Consider the following 13,809-nt stretch of genomic DNA (forward strand, 5'->3'; position numbering starts at 1 on the left):
CCTGGTTAGGGCAGAGCCAAGGTGAGGTGCTTTGGTTGGGGAGAGTGAGGCTCAGACGTCTGGTATCTTGGGAATCTGAACCTAAAGCAAATGTAAAGTATGCCCAGGATTCTATATCTGGTGTTTCTATATTCCTTCCTTCCCCTTCTCCACCCGTACCTCCCAATACCATTGAGCTGAAGGACCCAAGTCTGTCATGAAGCCTGAAGAATGAGAATTTCAAGGAGCTACTCAATGCAACAGCCTGGCTTCCAAGCCTCCCTTCCTGGGTCTATGTACAGTCATGTCTGACTCTCTTCCCAAATCCCCAAGAACTAATGCCCAGAGCCTTGAAATAGTCTGATTTATGAATTTCGAATGTCGGCTGGAGTTTAAATTATTTTCTTTCCTGAGTATTTTCTGTTTCCTCCAGGAATATTCTGTCATTGGCTTCCCTCTCTCCACCTTCCTTCTGGGGCACAAGGTTGGCATATAGCAGGGGCTCTTTTTTTTTTTTTTTTTTAAAGAAAAAAATTTGATTTCAAACCTGAAGCTTGCTTTACAGCTAATGAACAAACCTAGCCTTCTGGTCCCATCTCATGCTCTTCTGTTATGTGAACCAGGTATCTGGTTTACTCCCTGATCCTGAGAGGTAGTTCTGCCCTCTCCAATCACCTTCTCTGGTCCAGCAGCCCTGAGACATCCTTGTCCCTCCTCCCAGTCTGCTCAAGTCCTCAATGCCCTTCAAAGTCACCCCTCTGTCATGAAGAGCTTCATGACCACCCCCAGAACCTGACGTTTTTCTCCGGCTTATCTCATAACATGGGACATGGGCTAATTTGCTAATACAGAGACAAAGCCATGAAAAGAAAAACCTGTCTGGGGATTGATCTGGTGATCTAACTCCATTTGGAAAAGAAACCTGGAAGAATTTGTACTAGGCAGAAACTAGGGCCTGAACCAAATGAGTGAAAGATGGAATAGAAGGTACCCACAGGGCATTCAGCTTTCAATCAACCTATTTTGCTTTCTCCTTCCACTCAATTAGCTCCATCTCGGCTCCTGGCTCACTCAGCTCCTCTCTGGGCTCCAGTGGCCCCTCTCTGCCTCACTCTTCTGAATTAATTGGCATGTGAGGATATGAGAGATACATTGCCAGTGTTTCTATTCTACCAATTATCTACTCTAGAGCCACAGCCATAAGGAAAATCAGAGAAGGAGGTGAACAGGAATTTAGAAAGGATAAGAGGCAGTGGGAAATGGGAAGACACTTCAAAAAGAAGACCAAGGCTTTCCTACCAGATGAGATTCACTGAACCCAGTATTCTGCGGTCAAAAACTGACCCAAGGGACTTGGTTTAGCAGTAGCCTTGGGCTCTGTTCTCAGAAAGCCCTCTTCACTGGCTCCTCCCATTTTCTGGGTCCTTCCCAGGAGTTACGTGTAGAGAATGCTTTCTCCCCTCACCCCCAAGTGTACCTGCCTGAAACAGAACTCACCTGTCCCTCTTTTCCCACTTCCTATGGTCTATTCCCATCACCTTAGCTCTTTATTATCAGCTGCAGAGTTGGAAATATCACTGTGTAGTCCTTTCCTTCAGATCAGTTTTAGATGCTGGTGATCATGATGAAGATGATGATCATGGTTAAAAGAAGATTCTATCCTGAATTGTGCATTTATTATGGGATAGACAGTGTTAAGCATTTGATTTTCTTTTATTTCATCCTCATAGCAACTCTAGGAGGAAACGAAGGCACACAGAAGTCAGATCATTTGCCTCATGGTCTCAGAGCTGGTGGTGGCAGAGCTCAGCATTCAACTACAAAGTCCAGGGCTCTTAACCATGGTGTCATATCAACAGAGCTGGTCCAAGAACTAACTTCAGGGGATAGCTTTCTTTTTATTTTTCTCACTTCAGAGAAGTGCCTGTTTAACCTTTCCCCTGTTTTCTTCTCTAAAAAACCCCCCACAAACTCCTGATAACTCCATTTTCTTCACTTCACATGAACCTTTGAAATTAATCATGTGCTTTGAACAGATCAATTAACTGTGTGTTTGTGGCCTTATATAATGCCAGGAATATTTTACCCATTCAAAAAAAAACCACACAGCCTTCCCCCAGTAGGATATTTTTGTTGAAGAGTTGGTAAATTTAAAAAATTCGGTGCTTTGTGACCACCTAGAGCGGTAGGATAGGGAGGGTGGGAGACACAAGAGAGAGGAGAATGGGGATGGATGTATATGTATAGCTGAGTCACTTTGTTATACAGCAGAAACTAACACACCATTGTAAAGCAATTATACTCCAATAAAGATGTTTAAAAAAATTGACACTGAGTATTTATACTCAGTATAAAGGTCACGTTAACCTATCTAGAATTCTCTGGTTTCCCAGGGGCCTTTGCCATGAACAGGGGACACATCTGCAATCCGGCATTGGGGTTTGAACACTGGGACAAAAGCTGTGGCAAAGAGAAGTGTAACCTGCCCTCTGCATGGGCACATTCTCTGTATGGCAAGCGCAAATGCCTGTGGCTCTCACAGCAGTTACGTGAACACTCAGAGATCACCTAACAGGATTGGGTAACAAATTCAGAGAGAAGCAATGGGGGAGAATAAGATGGAATGTTTGCTTAAAATCTGGATGCAAATACATACACATATGTATATGTATGTACAGCATATTAGTATCGGGTTGGCCAAAAGGTTCATTTGAGTTCTTCCATAACATCTTATGGAAGAACCCGAACAAACTTTTGGTCAACCCAATATATATTATTTAGGTATTTTATTAATAATAACAATGCTGACTACAATGTATTATAGTATTTATTAAGTGCTAGGCACTTTGCTAAAAATGTTCTGTGTGTTAACTCATTAAATCCTTAATAACCCTATGGGGATTGGGAATTATTATTTTCATACCTATTTCTCAGATGAGGAAACCAAATGAGTAACTCGTCTAAAAATCACACAATTAGTAAAGCTGGTGAAACAGGTTTCAAACCCAGGCACTCTAACTCAAAATACTGCATACTCAATGACTGCACTATACTGCCTCTCAGCAAAGGGTGTGTGTGTCTGTGTGCATCAACACTGCATACGTTATGTACATTAAGGTCCAGTCCCATTCCAACTAACAGTGGCGAGGAAGGATCCAAGGCATTTCATTGTGGTAAGATGCTCTGAAATACATAAGCTGTCAATTGCAAATGAACATCTTTCTGTTCTAAATATAAGGTCATTATTTGTATTAAAACGAGAAAAGCGAAAGCTAAATATTCTCCACTGACCTACAAGTGCTGGCTGATAGGGAAAGACATATTGCAGCTAAAGAGACAGTCTCACTGCATGGGAAGGGCTATTTTATCTATAATGGGTATGTACATTGATATGCATAACCACTGTGAAACTAAAATAAACTAAATTACCATAGGCATTTGTTCTTCTTGTCTAGTCTAGTGTTAAGTTTTTTTCTGTTAATCAATTTATAAAATGATGAGGATTAGTGAATTCTAATACAGATTATTTTAAAAGTATATCATAGAATTTCCCTCTGTTTTAGAAATATATATAACCTGTCTAAAGAGTTAAAATATTTCTTTATGTAGCTATAAGAAAACCTTTGAGGATACTACAAGAGTTTTCTGGAAAAGCAGAAGGACTTAGCAGTAAAGATATCCACTTGGTTGTTTTTTGATTTTTGGCAAAAAAAATGTAAGAACATATTGCAGCACTGTAACTGATGAGTTCCAATGTTCGGTCACCTAATTTCTATTCCAATTGGATAATTGGGATAATGGAACACAATTTTTATTGAACCAAGTTCATGTTCTTTTTTTCATTATCATCATGATTAAAACCGAGATCTTTTATAATCATGACTGATCTTGAGTCTTTATTTTGCCCATATCTTTGCATCTTAATCAGTTTGAGACTTGTAGGACTCTATTCTGTTTTCAAAAAAATCTCTCCTCTGTTGAAGAGCTCCTATGATGTATACTGTTCACCCATTCTAAAACTTATCAATGCTTGAGTGTCAGAATGGGTTTTCTCCCGTGAAAGCTAAACACCCAGTGCTGGAGCTTACATCATTTCCTTCTACTGAGTTCCCTGTTATCTTTACCAGAAAGGAGAAGCAGACAGCATTTGAACCTTGATAATGTCACCTGACTTCAGGTCCACAGCTCCTTACCCACCCCATTATAGAATGATCTGAAAGCTTCCATCAGGGATCTTTGATAATTTGCCAAAAACAAGTGACATGCCAGAATACTAAAGCTGTGTAAATAATCCTTTTTTTTCCCCAAAGGAAGATGTTAGGGGAAACTCCCAATGATCCTGAAACCAATTTGACAAAAGTCTAGAAGAAACTATCAAATAACTATTTTGTGAGAATTTTGGTTTACTTTATTGTATTTATTCTGCATTTCCTTTGCAAACGATTTGGAGTACATTTAGAAAATGCTGTAGGAATCCCAAGGGAACCCACAAAAATTGATCTCAAGCAGATCTCATTTTCTTTCTTGATATAGTTACTAAACTGGTGCATTTAAGGCCTGTTACAAACATGGAGAACAGCAAGGCTTTGCAGAGTCTCACACTGTATCTATGGAGGAAAGGGCTACGAAATTGGACTAGAAGATGACGTGGCCCTTTGAAGGAATGACTGTGCAGGCTGATGGCTGTGTCACCGAAGGAAAACTTCCAGTGAGGCACCACAGAGCCCTGCCTGACCTTGCCAATGTTTCAAGTTGTTGAAATACTGATAGCAATAATAAATTAAATTTATTTTGATAGGCTGAAGAACTGGGCCTAAAAAAAAAAGAGTAAAATTTGAGAGGAAAAATACATAAAAAGCTTTCGTTTAAGGTAAAAAAAAAAAGTCAGTGTATTGGAAGCACGTATCTTGAAAAGACAACCAGGGGCTTTTAAGGGAGCACAAGCCTCAACAAGGCAGAAAAGGCCCCTATCTCCTGGGCTGTGCTGGGAGAGCGCCAGGGTCCTGGACACACAGCTCCCAAGGGGTGTGTGTAAGCCAGCCATGGCTAACTACAGCCCAGCCAGCAGGGGGCAACCAGAAGAGGTACAATGTGTACCCAGAAAGCGGCGAGTACATCAGAGCTATGTCCCACAGAAAAGGGCTGACAATAAAGAGAAGTAGTTATCGAAGTTTTAGAGTCAGAAGGGACTGCAGAAATAACTTACACAATCTCAACACTTTTCAGATAAAGGAAAAGAGGTCTGTGATGAACATCTTCAAATATTTTTAAGGCTGCCAAATAAAAGGGAGCAGATTTGTTCTGTTTTTCAGAGAACAGAACCAGGACCAAAGGGTAGAAGGGTGGAGATCTTGGTTCAACACACTAATGAGATCCTGAGCTCCCTCCTCTCCCCAGCCCTGCTTCTGGGCTCTGGAGATATTCTGGTAGAGGCTAGATGGCATCCTTCAGAGATGCCAAATCCTAGCCACCAACTTTTACCTGTCCTCCAGGTGTCATCTCATTGGGAAGCCTTCCACGGGCAGCCTGAGAAAGCTAAGCATTCCTGTCTCAGTGTTCTCATCAAGCTGTAAGCTTCTCTCTGTCATAGAATGATCACATTATAGGATGGTTCTATTGCTATGGTTCTCCCCAACTAGCCCACTGATGGCAGGGATTGTCTCATCCTCAATGCCCAACACAATTTTTGGTGCATAGTAGGTGCTCACTAAATGTTTATCAAGTGTAAAACATGAAAGGCCTCTGCATACAACCAATTGCAGAGTTGAGACCACCAGTGCAAATTACAATCAGCTTTCTCTCCTCTAGGCAGAATTTTCCTCCTTGAAGGCCATTTTCCTCAGCCTCAGCCTGGCCCCAGCTTGTCCTAATGTGAACTCCATGGATTTATAGTTTGCTATTCCATTCCTTACCTGGGTTAATGATGCAGATTAATTTTCAGGTACATTGAGAAAAACTTTGGTTTTAATTATAGAGTCAGAAATTTAAAAGAAAGATCAGGGCTTCCCTGGTGGCGCAGTGGTTGAGAGTCTGCCTGCCGATGCAGGGGGCGCAGGTTCGTGCCCCGGTCTGGGAGGATCCCACATGCCGTGGAGCATCTGGGCCCGTGAGCCATGGCCGCTGAGCCTGCGCGTCCGGAGCCTGTGCTCTGCGACGGGAGAGGCCACAGCAGTGAGAGGCCCGCGTACCGCAAAAAAAAAAAAAAAAGAAAGATCATAACTGTGGCCTATTTTTTAGTCCCTTGTATAGAGTTTCTTTCTTGGTGTCATTCCTAGCACAAAATTATCCATTGATAACAGAGAGAAATATTCTCTGTATATAAATAAGCATATGTATGTGCATATATATTATATGCACACGTATTTGATCAAACCAATAAAAAAAGATACGATGTTTCCCCGGACTTTCATAGGGTACTGACACTGGAGTCTCACTCGGAACACATGGCAGGTGATGTGGTGGGCAGGGCACCTCAGGGACGGTGGAAGGACCACAATGCAGAGGGGTGGACTGGCTCATTTGTTCAGTTGCTTTCAGCATATTTCAAATTATTGCTGTTTTCATGTGCCCAGTTAAATGGACTTATCTATTATCTAGTTTTAACTAAACTACCCTTCACAAAAAGACGTGGCTTAACACGGTTCCTCAAAGAAACTACAGTTTGAAGATAATACTAAACATGAAAGCACAAGAGAACTTTGAACTCTTTGGCAGCCACATGATGGGGTAAAGAAACAATGACAATCTAATCAGGTCTGTCAAGAGACCAAACCAAAAAATAATTGAAAATTATCAAGAAGACTATTTGAAATACAGAACTACAACTTCTAATGAAAAAGTCAAACTTCACCCTAAAGGCACAGTGAACTTTGAGATTATTAGTGATAGTATAACATGTATATAATTTATAAATTAATATGGATGCATATATAGGGGGTTGCAAGTTCAAAAATATTTTATTGAGAGAGTGTCTAATCAAAAGAGTTTGGAGACCACTGTCCTGTTCCTGCTTCTAAAAATATTTTTTTATTTCTTTCTGATCATTCTGATTAATTGTAGAAAAGGTGAAATGCATGGAGTTATCAAAAACAAGAAGAAATTATCCATATTCTTACCACCACAAAATAAATATTATTTGCATTTGGTGAAGTGTTTCTTCCATTACAACTGTTTCCTATAACTTATCTTTCATAGGAGGCTGAACTTACAGGGAAAAAACTTTAAAGAGCATCATGTTCCGCTATGGGTCACTTCATCTAGTCTCCAGGGAGTCTAAGAAGGAGTGTCAGGAATGCAGCTGCAGTCCTGGTTTCTGAACATTTGCCTAATACATGTGGGATAAGTTTCACTCTCAGTGGGTTTACTCCCTGACCCCATCCCAGGTATACTCTGGAAGCCATATAATTAAGTAAAACGAGACTGGTGCCGCAACTCATGTGTTACCTTAATTTTAAAATTAATTAGCCCATGCCAGCCATCAGTGACATGGTTAAGGAGTCACACTTCGATTACCCAAATGTCAGGGGAGCAGGTCAGCTCTGGTTTTCAGTAATCCCTAGGAATTCTGAGTATGTCCATCAAATGCTTTCCTTTAAGAAAGGAAACCATAGCTGTAGGTCTTGCAGTGACAGCCTCTGCCTGGCTTATATCAGCTCCAGCATGGCTCTCATTACAGAAACCACCCTCAGTTTCACACTCTGAATCTTCTCTAGAAGTTTGCCCTTCATCCTTACAGTGAAACCCTAGCTGGTATTTGAAATTATCTCATCACCCTCAAAAATAACTTCTGACAATCTGACTTGAAGGAGAAATTTTCCATAGGTTTGGCAGGATTTCCATTTCTGTCTAAGATGAAAGGCGGCATTTCCCCAAGCTTTGGGCCACACCCGAAATGGGGAACAAGACCCCTTCTAAAACCTGGGTGCAGAACTAAATTTTTATCACCCTCATTTTTATCTCCCTCATTTGGTCTGTTTATTATTTTTATCTCCCTCATTTTATTAGACCCTCATACTACTTCCCTAGTTCTGGTTTGCAGCATACCAAGCTGTCCAAGTTGTTGTCAGGGTGGGAGGGGAAACATTTATACAAACATTTATACAAACAAAGGCTGAGAAATGCAAATTCTACAATTTAAATATCAAACTCTTCTACTGCAACATTTAAATAGGATCCAATTTTAAAGTATTTGATTTACAATCAACTTAAAAAAAAAAAGAATATCTTTTTACATATGCTTTGGATTCGGAATGGATTTTCCCAGAATTACTGCAGGCAAACACACCAGAGTGAGGCCCCTGGCTGATGTCAGGGGTACAGTTCAAGTGGCAAAGTGAAGCCAACTGACCCGTTTTGGAAATAAACCAGCAACCCAGACCTCAAAACCACAGCCGTTTCATCAAATAAAGCTTAAACACCCAAATCCTCAGGTTATTTCCTCCCCCTTAAGCACTTTTTGATGTGGACCTGGAATGACAGGAGAGTAGATAAAGAATACAACAGTCAAATCCCCACACCTGCTAACATAATTCCCGCAGGGATATATTCACTCTCGGTGGGTGAAGACTGTGGGAGGGCCTGCCGCCAACACTGTTGCAACCAAACATTACCTCTGTTTATTTCGGTGAGTCTCACTCCCAACTACCAAAGAATAATAACTCAGGCCCCCTCTTTCCTTTCTTTATTACCTTTGTCACCCCACTTTCATTCCTTTCTGCATACCAACGCCTCTAATTTTCCACTGGCATTTTCACTGTTCTTTCAATATATGTTTTAATACTGTCTGCCACCTGAAATCCCTTGGGGGGTAGATTCAAGATAAATTATAAGTAAGAAACATAAATAAATTTACTTGAAGTTATGGAATGAGTTGGAAGGATAATCGAGATCTAAACTTAAAGACTTATCTTTTCCTTTGTTTCGGAAACTGTCCAGAAAGCACCTTTTAGAACACGACATCTTTAAGCAAAAAAGCTGCAGTGGCTTCCAGGAAGTCAGGATAGCAGTGAAGAAGGGAAAGGTCATAAGAGAGTCAGGGATAGGAAGGATTGCTTTAGGACTGCTTTTTGTTTGTTTGTTTTTACATTTCTGATTCTCATTATAAACATTTTTGGTCTCAGGATTGAAGAAGAGGGCTTCTATTGCCAGGACAGTTTTCTGGTCCTGCGTGGGATTGCGAATGACATTGGCATTGGGATATTGGAGCATACAACATTTGAAAAAATAATAATTTTCCTTCCAAACCAGTTCCACAGAAGTTTCCACAGATATTGTTGGGAAGATCAATCCCAGACTCCCAGAAGTCCCAACTAGGAGGAGATGGTTGGAATGCAAAGTAAAGTTTTAATGAATGGTAGAGGGATCATTGGTTTTCCTTCACAACACACCAGCCAGGAGCAAAGAGAAGATATAGCTTTTAATTTAACTCTTTGCCATCCCTGAAAAGGACAAAGCGCCATAGGTGTTGAATACTCTTCACACCTCAGAAACCCTACTGGCCTGGCTTTAGTTACTGTGTCAAAGCAGAAGATAACAAAAGGTGGGGCTTCCCTGGTGGTGCAGTGGTTGAGAGTCCGCCTGCCGATGCAGGGGACACGGGTTTGTGCCCCCGTCCAGGAAGATCCCACATGCTACGGAGCGGCTGGGCCCGTGAGCCATGGCCGCTGAGCCTGTGCGTCTGCAGCCTGTGCTCTGCAATGGGAGAGGCCACAACGGTGAGAGGCCCGCATACCGCAAAAATAAATAAATAAAATAAAATAAAATAAAAGGTGGATATTATGTGGGGCATCACAAAGAGGACATAAATATACCAGAACAGCGGATTCTGACCTTCCCAGAATGAAGTGAGGAGTCAATGAAATGAACCAGCAAATGTCCTCCACATATGCTTACTTTCTTAATAAGCAGAAAGCAAACTGAGGATTCGGATCTTCCTTCCTGTGTCTCCTGACTTCCTGGCTGCTGTGTGAGTCTATCTAATCCCTGATCTACAGTTACCAGCTGAAGAGACCACCTAATTTTATCACCTTCCTACTCATGAAGCTATAGAATCCAACAAGTCTGCCTCAGTCACCAAACAGCCAACTCCACGGTCTGCCAGGAACTAAAGTGCCAAGTAGGAGTCCAATGCAAGCCAACAAAACCCTTCTCAATGGAGTAATCCCAGACAGACAGCGAGGCGAGGGGCTCTGCTTGGCAGCCTGGGTGAGGGGGACTGGAAGGAATCCAACACGGTGGAATGTGAATTTGCTGATTTCCAGAAACATATCAGGATGCATAATCCCCTCCAATCCCCTTAGGCTACTACACAGCAGTCCTTCCAGTTCCCGGGGCACTGCCCTCGGCCACCTCACCTGCCCAGCACCTCCTCCCCACATGTACCTCAATGGTGTACTGCTCAAAGATGCGCAGCTGCAGGAAGATGTCCAGCTTGATCTTTCGCTCATGGAACAGCTCCTCCATCTGCACCTGGGCATCGTCGAGCTGCTGCAGCACTGACTCGATGTGGCTGATGGAGCTACTGTGGGGCGTCTTGTTGCTGGACACAGCCGAGTCCCTGTGGCAGAGCGGGGGAGAGAAGGGAGGGGCCTTGACATGTTCACAGTGACAGAGGAGCAGGGGGCCTTCCTCGTCTGAGTGAGGGGGACGGCAATCTACTGTGAGCCTGGCACTGTCTGCTTAGTAGGTGAGCCAAAGCTACTGTACACAGCACCATAGCTCTAAGGCTAGCTGCTGTCCTATTCCTCAGACAGAATCGTGACAGGATCAAATGAAATAATGCATGCAAAAGGGCTCCACAAATGTTACAGAAATAGAATGGTTCCACACATCTATGTAGTCGAATATATACATATTTCAAGACACACATACACAAATACACATATCACAATACATAAGGGTACATAAATTAAGGCATATGTAAAAAAAAAAATCCTTCCTAGTTTTACCTCACAGGATCATGGTTAAAATGAGATCATGGCTGCCAAAATTATTCATCCCCTTTGTAAGTCCATGCCAAAGTTATGGGCTCGTGTTATTACACAGGCTTCACGCTATACTTAGGAAAGCATGGGGTCTGGAGGCTGCAAGCCTGGCTTAAGTCTCCCTCTGACATATATGGGCTGGTGACCTTAGGAAATCACCTCCCTGAGGCCCAGTTGCCTCCTGTAAAGTGGGCTTAATAATCCCTGCCCTACTCACGGCACAGTTTGCTGTTAAAGAAGATGGCATGTGTGACCGTGCTCTGTGACCAGGAACGCGCTGTATGAATGACTGTTAATCCTGAAAGGACAGTGATGTGTCAGGTGCTGACTGGAGATGGGTCCAGCTGTGGAGTAGAAGCTAGGGCACAAGAGGCTGGACAACCAACGAAGGCTTCAGAGAGGATGAGCCCAGAATTGGGTGTTAGAAGAAAAGGAGGAGCTGAGTAGATGCGAGGGGTGGGCTTTCTGAGCAGAAAGGGTCTATACAAAAGAAGCAAGGGGAGGTGGCATGCCACAGAGGGAACCAAGAGATAAACATATTGATCTGCTTAGACGATTGAGGGGGTGGTGACACGTCCAGAGTCCATTATAACAGGCAAACTGCAGAGTTCAAGAAGCTCAGATTCTACAGGGCCTTGGCTGAGTAAGCTAGAGCCCTAAAACTTGAAGTAAACAAGCACATTCATTATTTCACGACACCTTCGTTTCTGACACAGTTTAAGAAGTCAGAGGGGAAAATCATTAGTTTTGAATGGTCTCATCAGCATCCTTTCTGAAAACCAGGTCCTTCTGGCCTGTGTTTGTCTCAGAAGCAATGGTATCTGAGCTCACACTATTTCTAGACGGAGCATAAAGCCAGTTTGTCAAGAGCCTCCCTTTCTGTCATCTAGAGAGCTTCTGATCCCTCCCTTCTCACCCTGACCTATTTGGGCATGAAAGCCCCCTACTGCACAGCTTCCCCCAACTACGAAAAGAACTCAAGAGGAGTACTCAACACTGTGTATTATGCATTTGCTAAGGAGGGTGGATATGACTATTCTTTCTGACAGCTCCCCTCAGTCTTTCTCTATCACCCAGCCTCCAGAAGGAAGAGGATGATTTCTGGTCACTTTGTTCAGCATCTCTGTCAGTGTCACATTCACTAGGAATCATAGAGATGATATAAAAACCACCTTAGGTGCTTCGGTGATCAGTGCCAGAGGAGTCGTGGAGGCCTAGGGAAGATGTGTGCACTGGTATGTGTGAGGCATCCTGCCAATGTCCACTAGGCATCGTTTGCTTTTTTTCTTTGACTGGTCTTGATATCAGGGAGGAGAGTCCAGGCTAGCATCAGGCTGCTGGGGGGACGAACAGTCACCAGTGGTTCTTGTCACATGACTATGGCCCTCTCTGAAGTCCATGGAACTTAAACTTGTAGGACAGGCATCAGCAACCTCGTTGCCTTTACCATCACTGAGTAGCCTTCAGCCCTCAGGTATGGAGCAAGGTTGGCAAGGGATAAGAGCGAGTGGCACCTCCACAAACCCAGCGCCACAGAGAGGCTAGCCAAGCTTGTGAAAAGTATTTGGAGAGAAAATGCAAAAGCCATCACATAATTCTAGAGCTTACAAGCTCCTAGAGTGAACCCCTTAATCACACAGACAAAGCAGCTGAGGCCCAGAGAGGCTAAGTGGCTGCCTACTATTTGGAATTTTCTTCAGAAGCAAGTAACAGTGGAGTTTCCTAGGTAGGCAGACAAAACTGTCACATATTATATATTCATGACAGTGAATTGGGGGAAGAAGGGAAAGAGGCTGTCTCGTTGGTATGCAAAAGAGGACTCAGAACATCCCATCTCATGTGCATGTTTGGAATAGAAATGATTAATCCAACAGAAAAACATGCCAGGGCCATCTTAAGGTAAGCTCTCACTGTTTATTTAATTGGACAACTGGTATGGGGTGGTGGGGAAGCCCTCTCCAACTGAAGTAATTCCCTCTGGCTCCAGGACTGTCCTGGGACTTGTTGATGAGATTATTTCTGTCCAGAGCTGGCAGAGGTCCTGGCATTCAGTGATTTGAGGATAAAAACAAGTCCCCGCAGGCAGACATCATCAGCGCCATCAAATCCTATTTACACAGCACCTGGACATAGGGCTGGTTGCTGAGGGCTTGCTCAAGGCCTCGTGACACTTTACCTGAGGAGCCGATGCCCTTGACAGGGACAGGAAACTAACTAGACACTGATGCCAATAGAAAGGAGGCAATGGTGTGGATGATTCTAAATGAACATAAGGTATCAGGTAGGATTTTCTAAGATCCCTTCTTAGTTATTTTTGTTTAGGGCAATAGAGAAGGAGTTTTATTTTCTGGGTAGCAAGGAATGGTGGAAAGGTCATATGTGGCTAAGTGGAGAGCAGAGTGGGACACATCACACACTCCCTACATTCTCACAGGGCCAAAGGCGGCCATTTGGGGTTACATTTCACCAACTGGAGCACTAGAATTCAGAGGCAGCCTGAGAACAGATGCCAGATAACACTATATTCCATAATGGCTATTTCTCCACATGATCAAATGTGCCATCATTCTCAATGAAGACACTATTTATTTAACTTTTTGTTGTATTTATATTACTTATTGATCGCTGAATAATGTCTTCAATGATACATAATGCTTTGAAACATCAGAGCTTTTCCACTGACTCTTCCACTCTAAATTCAAGTTGGGTATGGTGCAGGCATTTTTATATCTGACAGATGGAGAAACCAAAACTCACACAAGACCACAAAGCTGGCTGCGGCTGAGCCAAGACCAGAACATGATGACTTATCTCACGTCTAGTCCGAGGCATTTCCCACTGGAAAGCA

At 42.9% G+C, this 13,809-nt stretch overlaps 1 protein-coding gene across 5 annotated transcripts in view; it reads right to left on the reverse strand.

Moving 5' to 3' along the window:
• The window catches only part of LOC132490793 (kalirin), a 467,387-nt gene that overhangs the window by 104,456 nt on the left and 349,122 nt on the right, over nucleotides 1-13,809 (reverse strand). For all 5 annotated transcript variants that reach the window (XM_060099427.1, XM_060099424.1, XM_060099423.1 and 2 more), the window contains exon 13: nucleotides 10,360-10,534. In XM_060099427.1, the coding sequence (XP_059955410.1) occupies nucleotides 10,360-10,534 (175 nt within the window). The remainder of the gene's footprint in view (nucleotides 1-10,359; nucleotides 10,535-13,809) is intronic.

Source organism: Mesoplodon densirostris, chromosome 5, assembly GCF_025265405.1.
Source record: "Mesoplodon densirostris isolate mMesDen1 chromosome 5, mMesDen1 primary haplotype, whole genome shotgun sequence".
Taxonomy (NCBI): domain Eukaryota; kingdom Metazoa; phylum Chordata; class Mammalia; order Artiodactyla; family Ziphiidae; genus Mesoplodon; species Mesoplodon densirostris.